The sequence below is a fragment of the Pantherophis guttatus genome, chromosome 5 (assembly GCF_059756535.1).
Source record: "Pantherophis guttatus breed Tessera chromosome 5, ASM5975653v1, whole genome shotgun sequence".
NCBI classification, from domain to species: Eukaryota; Metazoa; Chordata; class Lepidosauria; order Squamata; family Colubridae; genus Pantherophis; species Pantherophis guttatus.
In genome coordinates, this window is record NC_142067.1 from 33,542,476 (window position 1) to 33,567,512 (window position 25,037).

Consider the following 25,037-nt stretch of genomic DNA (forward strand, 5'->3'; position numbering starts at 1 on the left):
AAATATATTTAATGAAACCGCTCCATTCCAATTTAGACAAACAGACCCCAAAATGAAGCATGCAACGAAAGAAGACAGCCACCTGCCGAATACAATTACCGCACAGCAGCAGCAGCGATTCAAGTCCGAAGAAGCTAGAATTGCTTCGGCTTTAAAATTCCAAAGCAGCCGATCGACCAGGCGGGCCTGTGCTTGCGCAATAAAAGCGAACCGGCCGGCGGAAGGCGGAGCGAAAACAACCATTTGGCGTCGGTAGCTTCGAGGGTCTTTGCCTTTTCAAGCCCTTCGGCCGGAAGATGCACAACTATCAAACCACATCGGAGAAAGAGGAAGTGGGCGAGGCGAGCCTGCGGATTTCGGCTCAGTCGTCTGGAATTGCTGCACAAGTCGGTTGCTTCGCGTCTTGGCTCTCCTTCCAATGACCTGGTGAGTGCGGCACAGGATCGTAGCTGTGAGTGAGCGGTTTTCTGTTATCGGGGGAGGGGGGCCTAGTAGATCCCATCGGATGAACGAGAAGGCCTCCCCGAACGATCGGCCCACAATGAACCCAGCAGTGCGGGGAGCGACGGATGCAGCAGCTGCAGAGGAGCGACTTGCGATGTCTGCTAACGGTGCTTTTATTGAAAACGTTCTTGGCTTGCAAATTCGGTAGAGCACCTTTCTGGTTTAACGCTGTTTTTCCCCCCCCCCCTCCCTCAATCATCAGCAAGGTGACGATCTCCTCTCCTTTGAGGCTCGTTGAAATGGTTCGATTCGTGTTAGCTGGGGTGAATTCAAAATGATGCGATGAAATGGATGGATCTAATAGGTGAGTTTGGTATTGCTAGTTGCTCATCATTGTTATAAGGCAAGAAAGACAAAACTCATAAAAACATAAGAGCCATATTACATCAGAGAAAAGACCATCTCTTCCATGTCTTGTTTACCACAGTAGCTTGACCGAGCTGAGCTTTAACCTGCTTTACCTTTTGCTGCAGTGACCACCTTAGGATTTGTCTGAACTGTTTGTGATGGATTTCCACAGAAAGGAGAACAGTTAGTGCAGCCAGCAACCCATGTTATATTGATTCTTTTGTCCTCAAATAGATCAGACATCCAAATTCCACTTTTAGTGGACAGTGAATGGACTTAACACGAAATGGATTTCAGGAACATCTGAAATTAATGGTGCAGGAGGAAGGGGGAATGCTAGCCCTGTTCTAACTTGGGTCCCCTCCCCCCATTATTTCTCCTTCTCCACATAGTGTTAGATTTAGAGAGGGACAAATAATTTCCAACTGTCCACAGGAAAATATAAAAGGATACTTATAGAGGAATCTAAAATGGTGAGAACCCGTTCCATCCTAGTTGTATTTCATTTTTCTTTTGCAGTTAACTTCTAGTCAAGAAAGACAAAACTCATAAAAACATAAGAGCCATATTACATCAGAGCAAAGACCCATCTCTTCCATGTCTTGTTTCCCACAGTAGCTTGCCCCCAACCACATGCAGAACATGAGAATGTTGCCTTGAAATTCAAGCACCCCAAATTTGGGTTGGAGCTGATAAGAACGTAATCCAAGAATTTGAAAGAAATGTTTTTACCTTCTTTGCCGATCCAAAAAGTATACAGATAAAGAAAAGCATCATTTATTAACAGGGGCTCAAGAGTTTTTATAGAGTACAGAAACAAATGATACATTTGATATATGTGATATGTCAGAAATCAAGTAATCAAATAGTAAAAGATATTGATTACATCTGAGATGCCACCAATGGAAAACGTTGATTCTAGGTTACATTCCACAAGTGGCTGATTTATGGATTGCATTACTCTTTCCCAGCTGGGTTAGTATCAAGGGTTAAATCCAGCAGGTTCTGACAGGTTCTGGAGAACCGGTAGGAAATTATGAGCAGTTTGGAGAACCGGCAAATACCACCTCTGGGTAGCCCCAGAATAGAGATTGTGCAGTATCTTTCCCCTGGAGTTGGGTGGGAATGGAGATTTTGCAATATCCTTCCCGGGAGTGGTGTGGGAATGGAGATTTTGCAGTATCTTTCCCCTGGAGTAGGGTAGAAATAGAGATTTTGCAGTATCTTTCCCCTGGAGCAGGGTAGGAATAGAGATTTTGCAATATCCTTCCCCGGGAGTGGGCTGGGAATGGAGATTTTTGCAGTATCCTCCCCCCAGGAGTGGGGTGAGAATGGAGATTTTGTAGTATCTTTCCCCTGGAGTGGGGTGAGAATGGAGATTTTTCAGTATCCTTCCCTGCCACGCCCACCAAGCCATGCCCACAGAACCGGTAGTAAAAAATAATTGATTTCACCACTGGTTAGTATCTTACGTTTTCCCGAAGTTAGAAAAGAGACTTAGGTTAAGGATTGTATTGTTACCATTTAAAATGCTAATAATAACACGAGGTAACAATTTTAGCAGCCATGGCTGTCTGCCTGGGGTAGAAAGTGGGCAGTCTTTCTCCAGATGAGCAATAATGTATATATTCTCTCAATGGAAAGGTATTCACCAACCTACCTAAAAAGTAAGTTCTATATACTTGTTGTTTGATCATATAGTTGATCTGAAGTTGAGGCATTTATCTGATAAGAGATGATTGATTTCTAAAATGATTTGGAAAAGATATTGAAGAAACTATTGTATTTTATTTCCATATTTTGTTTTTGCATTGATATAGAATGTAAGGCTTGGAAAATATTGAAATATGAATTTCAGTATTCATATGCAACTAGATAAGAAATGTAGTGAATTACCTTTTTCCTACATTTTCCTTGAATTTTTGAAAGGAATTTTTAAATGATAGAACGATGCATGAGGCTTTAGATTTGAACTAATGCATATTGTTACGAACTTTGGACTGCCAAATAGGGAATTTGGTATTGCTAGTTGATCATCATTGTTATAAGGCAAGAGACATATTTTGAGATACAGATAAGGGCTCTATAAGAGCCAATTGTCTGCCAAGTTTACCACATTCAAAATGATGTGGAATCTAAAATGGTGCGAACCGGTTCCATCCTAGTTGTATTTCATTTTTCTTTTGCAGTTAACTTCTGGTCAAGAAAGACAAAACTCATAAAAACATAAGAGCCATATTACATCAGAGAAAAGACCATCTCTTCCATGTCTTGTTTACCACAGTAGCTTGACCGAGCTGAGCTTTAACCTGCTTTACCTTTTGCTGCAGTGACCACTTTAGGATTTCTCTGAATTGTTTGTGATGGATTTCCACAGAAAGGAGAACAGTTGGTGCAGTCAGAAACCCATGTTATATTGATTCTTTTGTCCTCAAATAGATCAGACATCCAAATTCCACTTTTAGTGGACAGTGAATGGACTTAACACGAAATGGATTTCATTGCAACTTTGGAACATCTGAAATTAATGGTGCAGGAGGAAGGGGGAATGCTAGCCCTGTTCTAACTTGGGTTCCCTCCCCCCATTATTTCTCCTTCTCTACATAGTGTTAGATTTAGAGAGGGACAAATAATTTCCAACTGTCCACAGGGAAATACAAAAGGATTCTTATAGAGGAATCTAAAATGGTGAGAACCGGTTCCATCCTAGTTGTATTTCATTTTTCTTTTGCAGTTAACTTCTAGTCAAGAAAGACAAAACTCATAAAAACATAAGAGCCATATTACATCAGAGCAAAGACCCATCTCTTCCATGTCTTGTTTCCCACAGTAGCTTGCCCCCAACCACATGCAGAACATGAGAATGTTGCCTTGAAATTCAGGCACCCCAAATTTAGTGTGGAGCTGATAAGAACGTAATCCAAGAATTTGAAAGAACTGTTTTTACCTTTTTTGCCCATCCAAGAATACAAGTCACCAAGTATACAGATATAGAAAAGCATCATTTATTAACAGGGGCGCAAGTGTTTTTATAGAGTACAGAAACAAATGATACATTTGATATATGTGATATGTCAGAAATCAAGTAATCAAATAGTAAAAGATATTGATTACATATAAGATGTCACCAATGGTAAACGTTGATTTTAGGTTACATTCCACAAGTGGCTGATTTATGGATTGCATTACTCTTTTGCAGCTGGGTTAGTATTGGGGGTGAAATCCAACAGGTTCTGACAGGTTCTGGAAAACCAGTAGTGGAAATTTTGAGCAGTTCAGAGAACTGGCAAATACTACCTCTGGCTGGCCCCAGAATAGGGTGGGAATGGAAATTTTGCAATATCCTTCCCCCAGGAGGGGGGAGGGAATGGGGATTTTGCAGTATCCTTCCCCTGGAGTGAGGAGGGAATGGAGATTTTGCAGTATCCTTCCCCTGGAGTGGGGTGGGAATGGAGATTTTGCAGTATCTTTTCCCTGGAGTGGGGTGGGAATGGAGATTTTGCAGTATCCTTCCCCCTGGAGTGGGGTTGAAATGAAGATTTTGCAGTATCTTTTCCCTAGAGTGGGGTGGGACTGGGGATTTTGCAGTATCCTTCCCCCTGGAGTGGGGTGGAAATGAAGATTTTGCAGTATCTTTCCCCTAGAGTGGGGTGGGAAGGGAGATTTTGCAGTATCTTTCCCCTGGAGTTGGGTGGGAATGGAGATTTTGCAGTAACCTTCCCTGCCATACCCACCGAGCCATGCCCACAGAACCGGTAGTAAAAAAAAATTGATTTCACTACTGGTTAGTATCTTACGTTTTCCCGAAGTTAGAAAAGAGGCTTAGGTTAACGATTACCATTTAAAATGCTAATAATAACACTAGGTAACAATTATAGCAGCCATGGCTGTCTGCCTGGGGTAGAAAATGGCCAGTCTTTCTCCAGGTGAGCAATAATGTTAGTCTCTCAATGGAAAGGTATTCACCAACCTATCTAGAAAGTACCGTATTTTTCGGTGTATAAGACGCACCTTTTTACCCCCAAAAAGGGGGTGAAAATCTGGGTGCGTCTTGTAGACCCGCGATCCCCTTCCCGATTCCAAACATGGGGTGTGTGCAGAGACAAAAAAAAGTGTACCATGTTTCAGGCGGCGGATCTGGCCAGGAAGAAAGAGAAGAGTCTGCTGAGAAGAAGACGGGGGCGCGCGGCTCTGCAATGTGCAGAAAAACACTCTCGGGGCAGCGCTACAATCTCCTCCCCGAATCCAAAGCACTTCCCAGTTCCCTGCTGCACATTGCAGGGGAACTGGCCGCCACCTGAAGCGCGACTCTTGAGGTTTGCATTTTAGAATCCAGGCAGCGATGGCTGGAAAGGAGAAACGTTTCCCTTTAGGGGCTCCCATTCAGCTCGGCTTGGCTCCTGGGCGCAGAGAGGGTTAGGCGGCGGCGGCTCCTCACATTGCTGGGGAGTGAAGTCAGCGCGGCCAGAGGGGTGACCAGCCGCAAATCGTGGCACCTGCCTTGTTCCCCAAAGCTGCTGGGCCGATTCCTCCCCCCACACTGTCCCGAAGAGGGAGGGTTGTTCCTCAGGCTGTGCTCTGTCCCTCCCCCCAGAGCATGCTAGGGGTCTCTTTGGGGAAAAGCAAGTAGTCCCTGCACCTCTCGCTTGCAGGAGGAAGAGGAGGGCGGTGCCACTTAAATGCTGGTAGGCAGAGGTAAAATACTTTTTTCCTTGTTTTCCTCCCCAAAAATTAAGGTGCGTCTTATACTCCGGTACGTCTTATACACCGAAAAATATGGTAAATTTTATATACTTGTTGTTTGATCATATAGTTGATCTGAAGTTGAGGCATTTATCTGATAAGAGATGATTGATTTCTAAAATACTTTGGAAAAGATATTGAAGACTATTGTATTTTATTTCCATATTGTTTTTGCATTGATATAGAATGTAAGGCTTGGAAAATATTGAAATATGAATTTCAGATAAGAAATGTAATGATTTATCTTTCTCAGCACCCAGTCATCAAAACGTTCCTGAGAGGAGCCAGGCTTTTACGGCCCTCCTCAGTTCATAGATACCCCATTTGGGATTTGCCTAAGGTCCTTAAAGCATTAACCAAGACTCCCTTTGAGCCCCTCCGCACCATCCACCTTCGTTCCTCGCTCTTAAAGTAGCCTTCCTAGTGGCCATAACGTCAGCTTGCCGCATATCCGAGCTGGCAGCCCTTTCTGTTAGAGAAGATCTCTGTGTCTTCAGACCTGACACTTGAGTCTTGCGTTTGGACCCCTCCTTAATCCCTCTTTCACAGGGCTCAGGAGGTTATTCTCCCTAACTTTTGTCCATGGGCTTCTCATGACTTGGAACGGAGGTGGCACACCTTAGATGTGCGGAGGGCTCTAAAGATTTACATCAAAAGAACTGCCCCTTTCAGAAAATCTGAGGCCTTATTTGTTTCCTTTTTGCCAAATTCCATAGGATATAAGGTCTCCTCCGCGACAATTGATCGCTGGATCAGAGCTTGCATTGCCTCGGCATATCAGGCCCAGGCAATTCCTGTTCCCAGTCACATTACCGCTCACTCCACACGGAGTGCTGCTACCTCGGCAGCATGGGCAACTCAGGCTTCCCTTGAGGAGGTCTGCAGGGCGGCCACCTGGTCCACTCCCTCACCATTTATTCGCCATTATAAGTTATATGTTTTTGCTTCCCCTGAAGCGTCATTTGGCAGGAGGATGTTGCAGCAGGTGCACCAAGCAGGAGTCTCTTCAGGCCCTTCGGCATCCCGCCCTTAGGACTGCCAAAACTTTGGTATGTCTGCCTGGGGTGGAAAGTGGGCAGTCTTTCTCCAGATGAGCAATGTTGTTTATATTCTCTCAATGGAAAGGTATTCACCAACCTACCAAGAAAGTAAGTTCTATGTACTTGTTGTTTGATCATATAGTTGATCTGAAGTTGAGGCGTTTATCTGATAAGAGATGATTGATTTCTAAAATGATTTGGAAAAGATATTGAAGAAACTATTGTATTTTATTTCCATATTTTGTTTTTGCATTGATATAGAATGTAAGGCTTGGAAAATATTGAAATATGAATTTCAGTATTCATATGCAACTAGATAAGAAATGTAATGAATTACCTTTTCTTGCATTTTTTCCTTAAATTTTTGAAAGGAATTTTTAAATGATAGAACGATGCATGAGGCTTTAGATTTGAACTAATGCATATTGTTACGAACTTTGGACTGCCAAATAGGGAATTTGGTATTGCTAGTTGATCATCATTGTTATAAGGCAAGAGACATATTTTGAGATACAGATAAGGGCTCTATAAGAGCCAATTGTCTGCCAAGTTTACCACATTCAAAATGGTGTGGAATCTAAAATGGTGCGAACCGGTTCCATCCTAGTTGTATTTCATTTTTCTTTTGCAGTTAACTTCTGGTCAAGAAAGACAAAACTCATAAAAACATAAGAGCCATATTACATCAGAGAAAAGACCATCTCTTCCATGTCTTGTTTACCACAGTAGCTTGACCGAGCTGAGCTTTAACCTGCTTTACCTTTTGCTGCAGTGACCACCTTAGGATTTGTCTGAACTGTTTGTGATGGATTTCCACAGAAAGGAGAACAGTTGGTGCAGCCAGCAACCCATGTTATATTGATTCTTTTGTCCTCAAATAGATCAGACATCCAAATTCCACTTTTAGTGGACAGTGAATGGACTTAACACGAAATGGATTTCAGGAACATCTGAAATTAATGGTGCAGGAGGAAGGGGGAATGCTAGCCCTGTTCTAACTTGGGTCCCCTCCCCCCATTATTTCTCCTTCTCCACATAGTGTTAGATTTAGAGATAAATAATTTCCAACTGTCCACAGGGAAATACAAAAGGATTCTTATAGAGGAATCTAAAATGGTGAGAACCGGTTCCATCCTAGTTGTATTTCATTTTTCTTTTGCAGTTAACTTCTAGTCAAGAAAGACAAAACTCATAAAAACATAAGACCCATATTATATCAGAGCAAAGACCCATCTCTTCCATGTCTTGTTTCCCACAGTAGCTTGCCCCCAACCACATGCAGAACATGAGAATGTTGCCTTGAAATTCAAGCACCCCAAATTTGGGTTGGAGCTGATAAGAACGTAATCCAAGAATTTGAAAGAAATGTTTTTACCTTCTTTGCCCATCCAAGAATACAAGTCACCAAGTATACAGATAAAGCAAAAAATAAAAAAATAAAAATCATTTATTAATTGGGACTCAAGTGTTTTTATACGGTACAGAAACAAGTGATACAATGAAATATTCCAAAATGTCCAGACAATTTCTAATATTATCTCTTAACTGTCCTCTTTTTTATTTCAGTTAGCTAGAATCATCATAAATACCTTGTAGTCATTGTTCAGTTGATAATCTTTTGATAAAGTCAAGTATTGATCTTTAAGAATTAATGCTCTATTTGCATCTATATAGCCATCTAGTATCTTTTGATTGCCTAAAATAGAATTCCCGCTTTTTGCAAAGGTTGTAATAATTCATCATCAAAATATTTATAATAAGATCATGGCAAACTGAAAGAGAAATCAAGAGAACAATTGCAGAAGGATTTAGTTTTCAATGGTTCTCATATATACAATTAAATTTAATCTACGTAAGATAAACAATTACACAAAATGATTTATGACTTAATTACAAATAATGAATGTGTTATTGTTAAAATGTTTAAGCTTTTATTGAAATTTGAAACAGAAAAAGAACAAGTTAAAGAGTACATGATCAAATGGGCCAAGAATTGTGGTTATAATATACAGATGGACCAACGGGAGAAGATGTGACTAAAAGGACTGAAATTCACGCTTTGTTTTAATTTAAGCGAACATTTTACAAAAGGATGTACAAGGTTACTTCCATATTATGTTGCAAATGCATATACCGTATTTTCCGGTGTATAAGACGACTGGGCGTATAAGAAGACCCCCAAATTTTCCTGTTAAAATATAGGGTTTGGGCTATACTCACCGTATAAGACTACCCCTCTTCCAACGCACATCAAATAAAAATTAAAAAAACATCAACTGGCTCACCCACAACGTAAAAGCAGCTGTGCTAGACCCAAAATGGCCCCTGCAACAAGCAGGAACCTCACACAGCCACAAAAAGCCCAAAAAAACAACTTTCACACTTTACACATATGCAACACAACACAACACAACTGGCTCACCCACAATGTAAAAGCAGCTGTGCTAGACCCAAAATGGCCCCTGAAACAAGCAGGGGATGCCTGGGGGAAGCTCCGCGTAGCAACCAGCTGGTTCCAGCATTGAGTGGCATGCAGGCTTGACGAGATCCGCACAGCTTCCCGAATCTGAGTTGCTGGCGCCAACAACATTGAGGGGAAGCTGTGCCGATCTCGTGAAGCCTGCATGCCACTCAATGCTGGAACCAGCTGGTTGCTGAGCGGAGCTTCCCCCAGGCATCCAGGGGGATATTACTGACGCTCCGACTTCCCCAGCTGACCCCCAGTGATGGCGAGCCCCACCTGTCTGGGGAAGTCGGAGCATCGGTAGTATCCCCCTGGATGCCTGGGGGAAACTCCGCTCAGCAACCAGCTGGTTCCAGCATTGAGTGGCATGCAGCCTTGACGAGATCGGCACAGCTTCCTAAATCTGAGTTGCTGGCGCTGACTGATGATGCTACGGAGCGCCGACAACATTGAGGGGAAGCTGTGCCGATCTCGTCAAAGCTGCATGCCACTCAATGTTGGAACCAGCTGGTTGCTGAGCGGAGCTTCCCCCAGGCATCCAGCGGGATATTACCGACGCTCCGACTTCCCCAGACAGGTGGGGCTCGCCATCACTGGGGGTCAGCTGGGGAAGTCGGAGCGTCAGTAATATCCCCCTGGATGCCTGGGACGGGGGGGAAGCTCTGCGTAGCAATCAGCTGGGTCCAGCATTCAGCGACATGCAGCCTTGACGAGATCGGCACAGCTTCCCCTCAATGTTGTCGGCGCTCCCATAGCGTCATCGGTCAGCGCCAGCAACTCCGATTCGGGTACCCGGCGTATAAGACGACCCCCGACTTTTGAGGTGATTTTCCTGTGTTAAAAAGTCATCTTATATGCCGGAAAATACGGTAACTATACCAAGAGTTTTGTAGACTAATATTAAGTTGAAACTAGATTGTTGTTGATGTTGGAAATAATGGATAGTCAATTAAAAAGACTTACAGAAGGTTGTTTTTTATATGCACATAGATAGAAAGTTTCCAAAATACTCACATTAGAGGAATGGTTGGTTGGTAGAATTTGCAGAATTGACAAATTTAATTTGCTTTCCAGGAAGAAAGCAACTTATTAATGACTGGAAGCCAAAGAGAAAGGAAGAGAGAGAGAGAAAGAATGGATTGGTGATTTATGTTGATTATTAGAATTATCTTTTCTATTCTTAAAAGCCATATGTTTTTTATTAGTTTATAAAATCTTTTAATAAAAAATATTTTAAAAAAAGAAGAATCAAAGACTATTTAATGCAATCTCCATTTTAGTAAAACCAACAAAATAATTCCTAATAGATTATTTTAATTAATAATCATACTTTTTGTGAGAAAAATCAAAATATAGATTTTTAAAATTTATTTTTTCTTAAAATGGTCCCAGACTTCAAAATGTGTGGATTTCTAAGATGTTCTTGCTTCTGTTTTTTTTATATTCAGGTTTTGTTATTTTGTTTTATTCTTTATGGTAAAAAATTGAAACAAAACATTATTCCTCTAACTGGCTAAACTTAGTCTCATGATAAAGGAAGAAGCTCTCTGAAAAGTAAAAATTACCAATCAGGATCTATTTACATCTGTTTAAATTGATTCTTATAAGAACATAAGCAGTGCCTTGCTGGATTGGTTCCCTGGCTATCTATAATCTAGCAATCTGCTTTTACAGTGGCTGACAGCTGCAACTATGGAAGCATACCAGTTTCCCTACAGATGGGTTTTAGTGGCAGTTAAACTGCCATCAAGGCTAATAGTAATTGATCCCCATCACTTCCATCAATTGGCCCTATACTTTTTTGTAGCCAGCTAAGCTGGTAACCAGCACCACATCTGGTAGAAAATTTCAAAATTTGATTCCATGTTGTGTGAAAACCAGGGTGGATTTGATTTAAATCGAGTTGATTTAAATCATGATTTAAATCACTAGTAAAAAGACTTGATTTAAATCAACTCGATTTAAATCATAATTTTTAAAGAGCAACTGTCATCTCTGCTACTCCTTTGACCCGCCGTTGACTCACCGATAGTCCCAGTGTTGCAGAATATACAGCCATAACTAAGCTCCATTTCATGCTGAATAAACTAAATTATTTATGTATCTTAAATAGAAAACTATCTTACGATAGATTTTTACCCCCAAAGTTTTTTTATTAAAATAAATTCAATAAAAATAAAAAAAATCTGATTTAAATAAAAAAATCCAATTTTTTTGATTTTTTTAAAAAAAATCATTGATTTTTATCCACCCTGGTGAAAACAGAATTCCTTTTGTTTGTCCTGATTTTTCCAAGGTTGGTTGGTTATTTATTTATTTCCTGCCTTTATTATTTTTACAAATAATTCAAGGTGATGAACGTATCCAATACACCTTCCTCCTCTTATTTTCCCCACAACAACCCTGTGAGGGGGGATTGGGCTGAGAGAGAGAGTGACTGGTCCAAAATCACCCAGCTGGCTTTTAAGGCTAAGATAGGACATAGACAAGCTGGTAAGATCCTTGGGCAGGCCCAGCAAAGAATGGGGACAGGTGCTAGGAAGTACGGGTAGGCCAGCACAGACAGATACTGGGGTGGGTGGGGGGGACGATGCAGATCAGCAAGGGGACATGGGCAGGCACTGGAGAGGGTGAACTGGCAGGAAATGTGAGCAAGCAGGTGCTGTGAATGAGTATGCTACAGAAGATAGGTGGGTAGGTGGTGCAGTGGATTATAGATTTTATATTCTGCAGTGGCCTCTTTGGGAGAAAAAGCAGCACAAGAGAGACTAACTAAGTGACTTGTGACCTTCCCTCCCAGATTCTCCATTGTCTTTGCTTGTGGGAAAGCAGCAGGGAAGTTCATAAATGGCAATCATGCAGCATGCTGCAGCAATGTAATTGAAAGCCGAACACACAGGTCACAACCACATGAATGTGGGGATGCTGTCAGTTAGAACTTCAAGAACTGGTATATGTCACTGGTTCAGTGCCATTGTAAGTTTGAAAGTTCTCTGAAAGAATGGTAACAGCTTGAGGGCTACTTGTACATCTTTCTAATATTGTTGATTCTCAGATGTACACATATTTCTATTAACTGTATTCAAAATCTAATCAAAAGTTTAAAATTCTTTACAGAAAATGGTGATGTTACAGAAGCCTCTTGATGATACAGTATTTATGTGATGCTGGATAACAATGAAATTGACACCGGTGGAATATGGGCAATTTGGCAGCATCTTATGTGGGTGAGAAAGAGATGAGGGGATCATGTGGTCTCATTGCTCCAAAACCCATATTTTGTGCTTCTTTTTGGCACTGTTGGCTATTTTGGCATTAGTCCACAACTTTTATCAACTAGAGGTAAGTTATTTACCTCCCAAGAACTAGCCAAATAATTTGAAAGTTCTTCCTTATCATCCAGGTCTTCCCATGATAAGTAACATAGTTTTCAGTGACTTTGAATGTTTTGCTCTGGAGTACTTCTTGGTAAAATGCCATGTCTTAATACATAAATTAAAAATATTTAACTGTAATCTATTTTTTCTCTCTTTTGATGAATAGAATAGAATAGAATAGAATTCTTTATTGGCCAAATGTGATTGGACACACAAGGAATTTGTCTTGGTGCATATGCTCCAAGTGCATTACAAAATCTTGAATGTTATGATTGGTTTGTCAATACTTTATAATGCTATGCTGTTTGCATACTAAATACCCACCTCTAAGCCCAGGCCACTTACAAAGGAAAAAAAAGGCAAAGGTATGAAATTGATTAAAATCTTATCAATTACAAGTAGCAGCTGCCAGCTGGCTAATTATATTCACATAAATGAGTCTATTGGTATCCTAACGTGAGCAAATTGGACTTTTTTGGGGACCTGCACTGTATAGAAAAGCAGCTCAGGAATAAATAGCTTGTTTAGTCCATCTCTCCAGTTTGATGCTTCTATCTTTACTTCTTCTCTATTTCTCTCATCTGAAGATATGTCCCTTAGCAAGTCAACTATAATCAGTTTTGTTGACTGTATTTTCTATTTAATTTAGACTAATAACTTAATTTATTTTATGGAAGATATCAGCAGCTTGCTCCATTATATTTTCACTGCAACTCTTAATAACATTACATTCAAGAAGAGCCATCAGAATCTCCTTTATATGTGCCCCTTGCATGAAATTCTTCCAACTAATGTGCAATTCGGCATGCATTCTCTCTACTATAAAAATCAGTTAACACTTTATTAAGACCCTAAAACAGAGGAGTGGGTGGGTGGCTGGCTGGGCATTCAGAATATAAAGAAACATTACATAAAAAACCTACCATGCACACATTTTTGTCAAATCACCAAGCACCATTTGCTGCTAAAATATTGCTTTATGTCATCTAACTTTGGTGAAGAACAAAACCAAAAGTTATGTGATGTTTGTAATGGAATCCATGAAGAGTTGGCTAAGATTGGTGAGTAAGGCCCTGCAGGATCCTAAACCCTTCCCCTCCCCAACAAATTATATTGCATTCTTTCACAGTTCTAGGGACAGCTTATTCAGTAAACTTCATCATCAACTACTCATGTCTGTGCTAAATTACTAGGAAATAAACTGATGATTTCCTTCATTGCTTTTCTTCCTTTAGGTAGAGTAAGTAAACAGGAAATCTTGTACTAAGCCTAAACACTTTTCAGAATAAAAGTGTGAGTTCAGCAAGAACTCAAGTCTTTTATAGACAATAAGGTTAAGGAATTAAAGAAAAGCTGAAAGAAGAATAGGCAGTGGCAGGGATAGAAGAAAATAACAATTCTGAGATTGTTTCAGTGGCTCTTTCCTAATCAGATATACAAACATAACAGATAAAGACAAAGAACAATAATAACTAAGCATTTCTGCTCTGAAAGTAGATGACGCTAATTCTCTCTTAATATAATAAGAGTATTAGAATTGAGTGGTGTAATGATATATTAAATACTATGGATAAAGTATTTACATAACTAATGGCAGCCTGTAATCCCACATACATATAACATTATTTTATAACTAATGGAATAGATTAAAACTATTTGGGTTGCATGGTATTACTTATATAGACCATTTGATTTGATGCTGCTGAAAAGTGCTAATAAAATAAATATAGTAGATATGATTCCCTTGCTACAAGTTTTGTTTGAAAGAGTTTCTTTCTTTTGTAGAATCTCAATACCGCAGGTTTTAAGTGGTTGGTAGAAGAGGATGAATCACAACCCTCATTGCATACAACTGGAACACACAGAAAGCTGTACTGTGGTTATGAGCATCAGGTTTTGTCCAAGATTGAACAAAAGGAAGAAGAATCTTTATTTGCTGCTGTACAGTGGCCCAAACCTCCTGAGAACAAAGTCCCCTTTGTAAGGAGTACTGACCCTTTCCATAGTAACTTTATGATACTAAATAGTAATGCAAATTACAGAGTTGGTGATCAGCTGGAAGTACTTGTCCATATGAAGGATTATGACGGAAATCCCAAGCAATATGGTGGCGATTATCTTCAGTCAAGAATTCATTCTGCCGATCTGAAAGCAGGAGCCATTGGAAGAACTGTAGATTATCAGAATGGCTCATACAGAATCTTTTTCAAATTACTTTGGCCAGGGGAGGTCACAGTATCTGTGTCCTTGGTTCATCCTAGTGAAGGAATCCAACTCCTTTACCGTTTACAAGAAGAAAGACCAGACAGGGCCTATTTTAAAAGCTTATTCAAATCAGGAAGGATTTCAGAAATTACTATATGCAATGTGTGTTTGCCTGGAGACATGCCAGTCTGTAACTTTACAGATAGGTATACTGGAGAACCATGGTTTTGTTACAAGCCAAGAAGACTCTCCTGTGATACTAGGATCAACCATTTTAAAGGGGGACTTAAAAAGGGCCTTTTAACTTCAGAAGAGAGTAACTTTTTCCAAAGGTACTTGTTTTCTTAGACTGGATGTGTAATGTTTGTTTTGTATAGATTAATGTTACTTTGGCTCTTTTCTTTTTAAAATGTGCGATGGTGAAAGACTGTTCTTGAATTCCTTTTACTACACCGAAATTGGCCTTTTAAATAAATGCCAAACAAGTAAAACATCAGTGTGGTTCTGCTACAATCTTTCTAATTTGCTGAATAGTATAAAAGAGGGCATTTTAGAGCCAAATTTATGGCTCATAATTTTCATCAACTCTTATTATTTTAGGGCTTCATTGCTGTCACTATATATAAGGTAAAGGTAAAGGTTCCCCTCGCACATATGTGCTAGTCATTCCTGATTCTAGGGGGCAGTGCTCATCTCTGTTTCAAAGCCGAAGAGCCAGCACTGTCCGAAGATGTTTCCGTGGTCATGTGGCTGGCATGACTAAATGCCAAAGGCGCACGGAACGCTGTTACCTTCTCACCAAAGTTGGTCCCTATTTTTCTACTTGCATATTTTACATGATTTTGAACTGCTAGGTTGGCAGAAGCTGGGACAAGTAACAGGAGCTCACCCCATGATGCGGCATTAGGGATTCGAATCGCTGAACTGCTGACCTTTTGATCGACAAGCTCAGCGTCTTAGCCACTGAGCCACCGCATCCCTACATCACTATATATACTCTACCTTTAGTTTTAATAATGGCAGCAATAAAACTTGGCTCTTCAGATAACAGCCCTATATTCAGGAACTTCTTTATAGTAGGAACTTCACAGACACGGCGCAGCTAAATAAATTGTTTCAGTGTAAATAATAAATTAGATATGCTCAGACGACCATATGCTTATGACGACCATACTGCAAAACACAAGAGATTGTGCCACATAATCCCTAGGGGGAAAGATTTAAATTTTAAACCTTTTCCTTTCATGTTTTGATTCAGAAGTCTTTGGGCCATTCTTTTCTTATCCCTGACAGTCAGAAAAATCTGCTTAGTATTTCACTAATAGTACTGTTGGGCCTAAGCACCTCTGGTTTCATTTTGCATGTTCGGTCTTTTTACTTTGTATTACTAGGAAATTATTGGCTTTTCTCCCCAAATAGATAAAAATAATCAATTTCTAAAAATCCAAATATTTTTGTATTTGAAACTTTTCCTAAACACTATCACTAATTTTAAACAAATTTGCCCAAGATGCACATATTTTTCTGCAGACATTTCTTTATAATATAAATTTCGCTAGTGTACGTGCTTTAGAAAAACAGCAAACATTTTTTGTTCCTTTGAGGAACATGTATTTTAAAATATATTTCATGACTTTTTTTGCATTTTTAATGCAAAGCAATTAATGAAAAGCAATTATTAGCTGATGATGTTGATAAGTCTCACAGTAATACGAGCAATACATCATATTGTTAATAAATGCATTTAGCAATGAAAAATACAATGGAATGTTATTGAGATAGATAAGTCCTCTTTTAACTCAGTTTGCTTTGATATAATTTGTTCAACGTGAATCTTGAATATGGAGTTTTCCAATTATGATTAGTGACGGCATTTCATATAACTATTAGCATCAGAGGGAAATATCCATGGCTGGGAAGGAATCTCTGTAGTCCTATTCATATTCATGAATATATTAGAAGAAGACTTAACTGTGTCAGTGACACAATAATTCAAGTTAAAATGCCATCTGTTTCTAAACATTTAGCAGTAAACATTTGTGACTTCGTATTTAGATTTTTTAAATATATATACATACATATATATATATATTTCCCTTCCTTTAGTGGTGTGAATATAAAAATGCCAATACCTTCCATTGGGCCTGATACTGTGATTGTAAGACCTTTGGGGCATGGAGGTAAAGTAACTATTCAAAAGTTTTGCTTTATACTATTTAAACTTGTTCTTACGAACTGCAACCATCAACAGTGTTTCAGTATTGTATGAGAAACTGTTGAAGAGCTATGGTTAAGAGTTCAATTATTGTATTTAATGTCAGGCTTCCAAGTAACAGATCCAAAGCAGACATTTAAATTATTTAAAAATATTACTTAACCATTATGTATTTAAGGATGAAAAATTCTTCATGTTGTCTATCTTGCTTATTCTGTTGAAGCAACAATCCTTTTGAAAAGGACTTGGCATTTGCTGGCATGCATGTGGAATCGCTCAGAGACAATTTAAACAAAACATTTATTTTCATTCACAGCAGCCATGTAGCAGCTGTGTGAATCCAGAAGATTCCAACAGTGCCAACTATGCAGCCTTGTGTTGGATAATATATCTGAATCATATTTATCCCTTTGAATTCAGATCTCCGGACCTTCCCATTAATGTAATATTGCAGGGTGCTATTATAATACTTTTACTACAAATGATTGAGAATGTAGTATATTTATGGATAAAATTGTTAGAATGTTAGAAGCAGCCCAGAGTCATTTTGTTATGAGATGGGCAGCAAATAAAATAAATAAATAAATAAATATGGATAGATGGATGGATAGATAGATAGATAGATAGATAGATAGATAGATAGATAGATAGATAGATATGGATAAGATTTTCATAAGTGCATTCTTAAAAATTCTATTATATCATCTTTAAACATATCAAAGATGGCCAACTTAAAGTAATATAATTGTAAATAGCAATTAGATTAAATGTAAATAGTGTTACATTTATCATCTTTCTTTCTTTCTTTCTTTCTTTCTTTCTTTCTTTCTTTCTTTCTTTCTTTCTTTCTTTCTTTCTTTCTTTCTTTCTTTCTTTCTTTCTTTCTTTCTTTCTTTCTTTGCTAAAGGCAAAAAAAGGAAAACGGTTGTCAGCCCTGGAGGCCATCTTTGTTTTTGGTTCTTCAGGGCTGCCACATTTAGTGTATAGGCCTGCTGTGGGAAACTGGGAGTGGGGTTGCATGGAGTGGGTAGAGATGTATAGCCACAACAACATTCTTTTCTCTGGGAGTCAAGGATGGTCAGCCTGCACCTGGAGAGGCATGACTGGGGAACATCTCCAGTTGGGACAGTGGATTGATTAGACCATGTGATGGACATGTGGATGCAGGGGAAGGGACTTTGACTTTCCTTTGGGTGGGGAAAACCCGGGGTCTTTCAGATTCGGGTTTTCCCAGATGTGCCAATATGACATCTCTAATAAAATTGAACTTTGAGGAATTGCCTGCCTTGTAGTCTTACTTAGTTGGGAGTGTTACTTGGAATCCTGACAACAATTGCATCTGGCATGTTGCTTTGAAAATGTATATTTATAATATGTGTCTGTCAACTTGCTCTCTGTCTTGCTTATTTGTTTGTTTCTTTGTTTATGCTGCAATAATAAGATCCAGTTGAGTTTTCCATACAGATGAATATGTATACAATGACTCAAAATTTTCCATGCTTGTCCAAAAATTCACCTGCCAGTGCAGTTTTCCAATATATTAAAGGTAAAATTTGTTAATAGCTTTTTGGAACATGGATGTTGTAGTATTTTTGTTACAATGGAGTTAGTAAATTTTGCAGACATGATACTTAAAATTATAAAACTGCTTTTGCAAGACTCGTATGTGATCTCTTATTTTGTTTCAAGCTACAATTTTAATGCACGCCTCCCCATTTCTATTCATTAATTCAAAATGTTCTCTTTCAGAACTGAACAGTCTAGAAAGTTCTCACAACTCTGATGTATTTCCTTCTGGTTATTATTATCAAGATGAATGGCAACCAAGGACACGGTTGATTCGGCATTTTAATAAGTCATCAGATATTACTGAATGTTTACAGGGAAAACTTATTTACTTGTTTGGAGACTCTACAATCAGACAGTGGTTTGAATACCTGACAAAATTTGTTCCAGGTATGTTCAAATTGATTCCTTCTATAAGAAATTCTGCCATAAATAATTGATAAGCATGTTATTTTTTAAAATTTTGAGAGAAAAATTGAAAAGAAATCCTAAACTTGATTCCCCCCCCCCCAAGAATATCCCATTATTAGGCTATCTGGCACTATCTGGAAGTTAGTGATAACAGGAAACCTAAGTCAAAAGCTTTTGTGGTTAATTTTTTGCTTAATTTCAGACGCCCTTGACAAGAAAGTAGACGTGTATCAAGCGTGCCCTGCAGTTTGTTACTGTATGTGTGTGGAGCTGGGTGGGAAGGAAACATAATTAAAACCAGATTAAATAATTTAGCCCGAGACAATTAAAAATCCCAATAATTTAAAACAGATTAAAATTTCGATTTAAAAGAATTTTAAAACAGGGGACAAAATTAGGCCAGGCCGGCTTGCTGGAATAGGAGGGTCTTAAGAGCACGGCGGAAAGTGCGCAGATCCGGGATCCTCCGTATCTCTGGGGGGAGCTCGTTCCAGATAGTGGGTGCCCCCACAGAGAAGGCCTTCCCCCTGGGGGCCGCCAGTCGACATTGTTTGGCTGACAGCACCCGGAGGAGCCCCTCTCTATGAGAGCGTACCGGCCGGTGGGAGGCTGTTTGTGGTAGTAGGCGGTCCCGTAAATAACCAGGTCCTAAGCCATGGAGTGCTCTAAAGGTGGTGACCAAAACCTTGAAGTGCACCCGGAAGCCCACCGGGAGCCAGTGCAGCTCGTGCAGGAGAGGTGTCACATGGGAGCGCCATGTTGCTCCCATAACCACCCGCGCGGCCGCACTCTGCGCCAGTTGGAGACTCCAGGTGCTCCTCAAGGGGAGCCCCATGTAGAGAGCTGCCATTTAGCATGCAATCCCAAGTCTCACCCATGAGATGAAAAACTATCCCATTTGTGGGCTCCAATGAAGAGAGCAGCTGTCCTACTGAACAAAAATGAAGGAGTCTCCACTGAATTATATCTGAATTATATCTGACAGCAGATATAATAGGCACATTTACAGTTCTTTGTAAAGAATCTATTAGATCCCAGCTGCAAAACTCTAGATGCCTATTAAATGGTTGCAGGAAACAAGTCTGTAGACCTGAGGTCGGTAACCTCAAACCTTCAGAGCCACAAAGGTCCTAACCGGAAGGCCCCTCCCTTCAATTCTGGAACCGACCGGAAGTCCGGTTCCCCCACCATAGTCTCCTAGTGCGGTGTCCTTTTTCCTCTACTTATCCTAACCAAAATCCCTATCAATTGTGGAGCCGACTGGAAAACCTGCCCCTTGCCATAGAGTCTCTTCCTGGCACGCCATGCTTTTCCCTCCCTGACCGAAAGCTCCTCTCAAAATTGTGGTGCTGACCAGTGACAGGGAGCCACAGCAGAGGGATGAAAGAGATGTGGCTCCAGAGCCGCAGGTTGCTAACCCTTGCTGTAGACCTTAGAAGGAAATTCTGCTGGCTGACTTCTCTATACTAGAACAGAACAGACAGCGAAGGGGTAGACTGCAGCAAGTGTGTTCAGCAAAAGTGCAGTGCATTTGAAGCAAAGAGGAGCTGAAGGGGAACGGCTTGAAATTGAGAAGGAAATAGATAGAGGGCCTATTCAGGTGATTAAAACATTGACATTTTTTCTCCCAAAGAAATGTAGTCATGTTTGAGGTTATATATTATTTTTCATTCCTTTAAAATGGTTAGTTGAATAGGCATTTGGATGATTTTTCAGAAGGCATAATGCTAAGCTTAAATTAGTTTTATCTTACTAACACTTCTAGGTAGTGATAGAGTTATGGCATACAATGATATACTAATTTTCTTTTTTTAAACAGATCTTGTGGAATTAAACCTTGGAAGTTCTAAGAAAGTTGGTCCTCTCATGGCTGTGGATCCAAAGCACAACATCTTACTAAATTTTCATTGCCATGGCCCTCCCCTTCGTTTTTTCACAGTTTTTACCAGTCAACTGCATTATATTGCCAATGAACTGAATCGTATTGTTGGTGGGAAGAACACTGTGATAGCCATAACTATTTGGTCTCACCTTAGCACTTTTCCTATAGAAGTGTACATCAGGAGATTGAGAAATATTCGCAGGGCAGTTGTTCGGCTATTGGAACGGAGCCCAAAAACTTATATAGTCATCAAAACTGCCAATGTTCAAGAACATGGCCCAGAAGTTAGCCTTTTCAACAGTGACTGGTATGCCTATCAGCGTGACACAATAATGAGGAAGATGTTCTCAAAAATTGGGGTGTACTTTGTGGATGCTTGGGAGATGACACTGGCTCACCGTTTGCCACATAAATTACATCCAGAAAATATTATTCTCAAAAATCAGTTAGATGTTTTGTTGTCTTTTATATGCCCACTGGAAACACACTACAGGTTCTTAACTGGTATACATAATCAAATGTGGTCTATATTTGTATAATTCAGCATTCTGCACTATTAAATGAAGCATTGCTGATTTGTTGTGGTCAGAATTTGCATCACATCTAGCACAACTTGCACAAAAGCAAGCACATTTATATTTACTGGGGGCAGGGAGAATTCTGTATGTGCATTACGTTTTTACACTGGCCCATGTTCCTCCCCAACCTCCTCACTGTCCGACTCCGCTGACAGCTTTGCAGGCTGCTGGCAGACCACAACATCCAACCTTCCCCTTTTATGATGCATGTATTGGTGTATTCAGGTTCTACACCTCACTTGTATAAAATATTTTTTTTAACTAGGGCTAAGCACACTTCAGACATTATCGAGAAAAAGTGATTTGGAACTTAGGTAAACACTAAGCCTTTTTTGTGTTCATTAAAACAGCCATGCCTGAAAAAAATACAGCAGTGATAATCACCTCCAAAATAAAAGGGAATATTCTTCTGTTTTTCCTATTGGCCTCAGCTTCTTGTCTGATTACTAAAGAGTTAGAGCTAGAACAAGAACAAAAAATAATAGGCAAGTTTTTGGAAGAATTTTGGTAAGGATAGATGCAATTAAGGCAGACATTACAGTTATTTTTCATCACTGTTTTAACTGTGAATAATCTTTATGCAAAACAATCGTTAAAGGAGGATTACCTGTATTAAAATCACAATAAATAATTATGAGAAGTGATAATGATATCAAAAGATTAATAAACACTGCATTCTTTTGTCCAATACTTTTGCCTTTAAAGGTACCTTTAATTCTTGACATAAGCTATTACATGCTTCTTTCCTGGAGGGAGAGAATGATTGACCATTGTTTTTGTGTAAATTTTCATAAGTAGGAACCTTAGCAGCCAAAAAGGAACAATCATATTTGACCCATGCTATGTGACCTTGATCCTATTTTCATGCCAAAAAGTAAGTAAGCCTAGAAATTAATTTCTGTTCTGTCCACAAAAGTATCTAAATCTAAAAGAAATGGCACAGAATTAAATATTCCTTATCTTAAATGTTCTAAAAATTCCATATAGCCAATTCATAATTGTTTATTTTCAAGTCAGAGAAGTACTAAAAAGATCTTCATGAATCAGACTAAAGCTTGCATATTGCAATGTTATAGGTAGTCGTCCTCTTACAACCATTCATATAAATCGAACCAATAAATAAATAAATTGTGGTTGTAAATTGAGGACTACCTGTACAAGATCTTAACTTCCATGTCTGAATCTGTCACATCCCATGCAATGGCCTCTTGATTTCCTGCCTTAGTTTCACCATCTACAAGTTCATTTCTCTTGAATTGTTAAATGGGAATAAATTTTAATTCTAGTATGACATTCAAACTGAAACGTTTCCTCAGTTTCTTCAAAAGACAGATATTCCGGGGCATAATATCTTTATAAGGAGTTCACCTGACATGGGATTATTTTTCAGTTTTCAATACAAGATATATTTCATCATTTTTAATCACTGTACTTTTAATCACTCAGATAAATTACGTTTACTGGTATATTTTCTCATGTATATTTTCTCTTGTTGCTTGCCCTTCATCCTCTTTGTAAAAGGCATTTTTTCATGGTAATTCTTGAAATTCTGCTTTATCCGCAGTGTTGGCAGATTATAGTAATGCAAGGGCATTTCTGCTACATCAGGTAAGAAGCAGACTCTTCCCCAGGTAATGACCAGGTTTGAAGGTCATGTTCCTTCCTGTTTGCTGGCCATGTATGTCTGCATGAAGAATACCAATGTTAAAAATAATGGAAGTGATTTTGAAGTGAGATTTTAGGCTTCCTCATCTACTGCTACTTTGCAAAATGGAGATCTACATGTCAAACTTGAGAATTGAAAGTTTCTATGATTCATTGTTGCATGATAACAGTTTTAAAAATACACTTCTCAGTGGTGAATGTCTGCAATGTTTGATAGATATATGGAAACATTTAATATTTTACCAGTAATAATACAAAAAAATCTGAGTTTATAACCATTGTGATTATTACTATTAACATGCAGAAAATACTTAATTTTCCTGTAAACAATGGATTTTATGAGCTAACAGTTGGCTGTCTGATGACTTTACAGCAATCATTAATCGCACATTTGTGTAAAAATTTTATCAATCAAAATGTGTATTATTTTTAATTTATTAAATAAATATTAAATTTGTACTTTACCCTGCCCCATGCTTTCTTCTCTTATTGCCACACACAGCACTGAGATACAATAGGACACAAATGACAATTGGCCAATGATCACTTTGTCATTACAGAAGTGAGCAGGCCAATGAAATGGCATATTCTGCACTATCTGACATTGGAGCCATGAAATTATATTACTTTTAATAGTGAATATTTCCACTAATTGTCTCTTCAAAGCCACACAAATACACACAAATTGGTGTTTTCTCATCAAAACCAATATATTTCAACATGCATTTTAGATTTTTGCATGAATGCCATTTCGCATGGCTGCTTCTGAATTCATCTGATGGACAGTGGTGGCCTCCAAATCTTTTAACATAACAACCAATTCTCTGTCCTAATGACTGGCTGGGTGAGCATGGCTGGGTGAGGGGGGGGTGTCGTGACTGAGTGGGCGTGGCCAACTACGTCACGTGTGTGGGTGGTACCTGTGTGGCACAGGCAGGGTTGGGGAGGGAATCAAGGGGTCCCCGGTGGTGGGGGTGGGAGGAAAGAAAGATCCAACCTGTTTGTGTGTGTGTGTGTGTGTGAGAGAGAGAGTGTGTGTGTGTGTGTGAGAGAGAGAGTGCGTCAAGCTACACTGGGAAAGCTGGCTGTGAGAGAAAGAGAAGCTGGATAAGCTGGACCCAGACGCTTCCCAGGTCCCCTCATCCAGACGTGGGCTGCTGCCAGTTTGGACTGGTTCGCCCAAAGCAGTTGTTCTGATTCTGCGCGGTTCAGAGAACTGGCAAATTGGACCATCGGCTGGCCCCACCCCGCCCATTTTTCAGGTCGTTTTTCCAACCAAAATCGGAAGGGGGATGCGGAAAAACAGTCTGAAAACAGGCAGGGTCAGAGCCAGCCGGTGGTCCGATTTGCCGATTCTCCGAACCACACAGGATTGGAACAACCAGTTTGGGTGAACCGGTCTGAAACAGCAGCAGCCCACCTCTGGTGATGAAATACAAGTAACACTATATTCAAATTAAAGTCTGATGTATCAAAATTTCATGATTCTTCACACATTATTTTACATATGACAAGTATAAAAAATGGCAACTCCAGGACTCTATAATGGGAATGTAAACTGGAATCCTAGGGAACAGGACTGTCACAGATTATAAATCACGATAGTGAATTCTGGTATTTGGCATATGCTTTTAGTATGAGTGAATGAACATTCTTCTATTATTGATGGCTCTCTATAATCTAATACAGCTTGATTTTATGTATGTATACAAGTCTTAAAAAAAACGGGGGGGTACTTGAGAAAACTAATTTTCTACAAAGTCAAAAAAAAAAAGTTGGGCTATGGTGGATGGCTAATCAGTGAGGTGCCATCACTGGAAAAGGAGCTCACCTGGCCATATCTTTTGACCCAGCTTTCCTCATGGACATGTGCATGGAACAGCATGTGGTTATGGGTTACATAATACTGTCCTGCTGCTATTGTCCCAAGAAAGAAAATATTTTGGCCAGTCTTCTCTTTAATAATTTGTGAGAAAGATGGGGATTCCAGAGGCTGAGCAGCTTCTCCATAAATTGGAAGACATCCTTTTCATCCTCAA

General features: G+C 39.4%; 1 protein-coding gene and 1 long non-coding RNA gene across 5 annotated transcripts in view; one reads left to right on the top strand and one right to left on the bottom strand.

Moving 5' to 3' along the window:
- Positions 1–25,037, bottom strand: part of LOC117662986 (uncharacterized) — a 46,391-nt gene that overhangs the window by 6,082 nt on the left and 15,272 nt on the right. The window lies entirely within an intron of this gene.
- NXPE3 (neurexophilin and PC-esterase domain family member 3) lies at positions 37–23,462 on the top strand. 4 transcript variants are annotated; one of them, XM_060686298.2, is made up of 9 exons: positions 37–426; positions 707–808; positions 6,552–6,743; positions 10,174–10,241; positions 12,217–12,441; positions 14,262–15,013; positions 16,788–16,861; positions 18,646–18,852; positions 20,693–23,462. In XM_060686298.2, the coding sequence occupies exons 5-9, from the start codon at positions 12,349–12,351 to the stop codon at positions 21,292–21,294; spliced, it is 1,728 nt and encodes a 575-aa protein (XP_060542281.1). In that variant the 5' UTR covers positions 37–426; positions 707–808; positions 6,552–6,743; positions 10,174–10,241; positions 12,217–12,348; the 3' UTR covers positions 21,295–23,462. The 4 variants fall into 4 exon arrangements, with proteins under 4 accessions (XP_060542281.1, XP_034268643.1, XP_034268634.1 ...); XM_034412752.3 differs by lacking the exons at positions 6,552–6,743; positions 10,174–10,241 and adding an exon at positions 8,586–8,667; XM_034412743.3 differs by lacking the exon at positions 6,552–6,743.

Excerpts from the sequence above, each read along its gene's own strand:
- NXPE3 (XM_060686298.2), top strand. The coding sequence starts at position 12,349 with ATGTGGTCTCATTGCTCCAAAACCCATATTTTGTGCTTCTTTTTGGCA. Across the intron at positions 12,442-14,261 it reads ACAACTTTTATCAACTAGAG|AATCTCAATACCGCAGGTTT; the intron begins GTAAGTTATTTA and ends TTTCTTTTGTAG. Across the intron at positions 15,014-16,787 it reads GAGAGTAACTTTTTCCAAAG|TGGTGTGAATATAAAAATGC; the intron begins GTACTTGTTTTC and ends CCCTTCCTTTAG.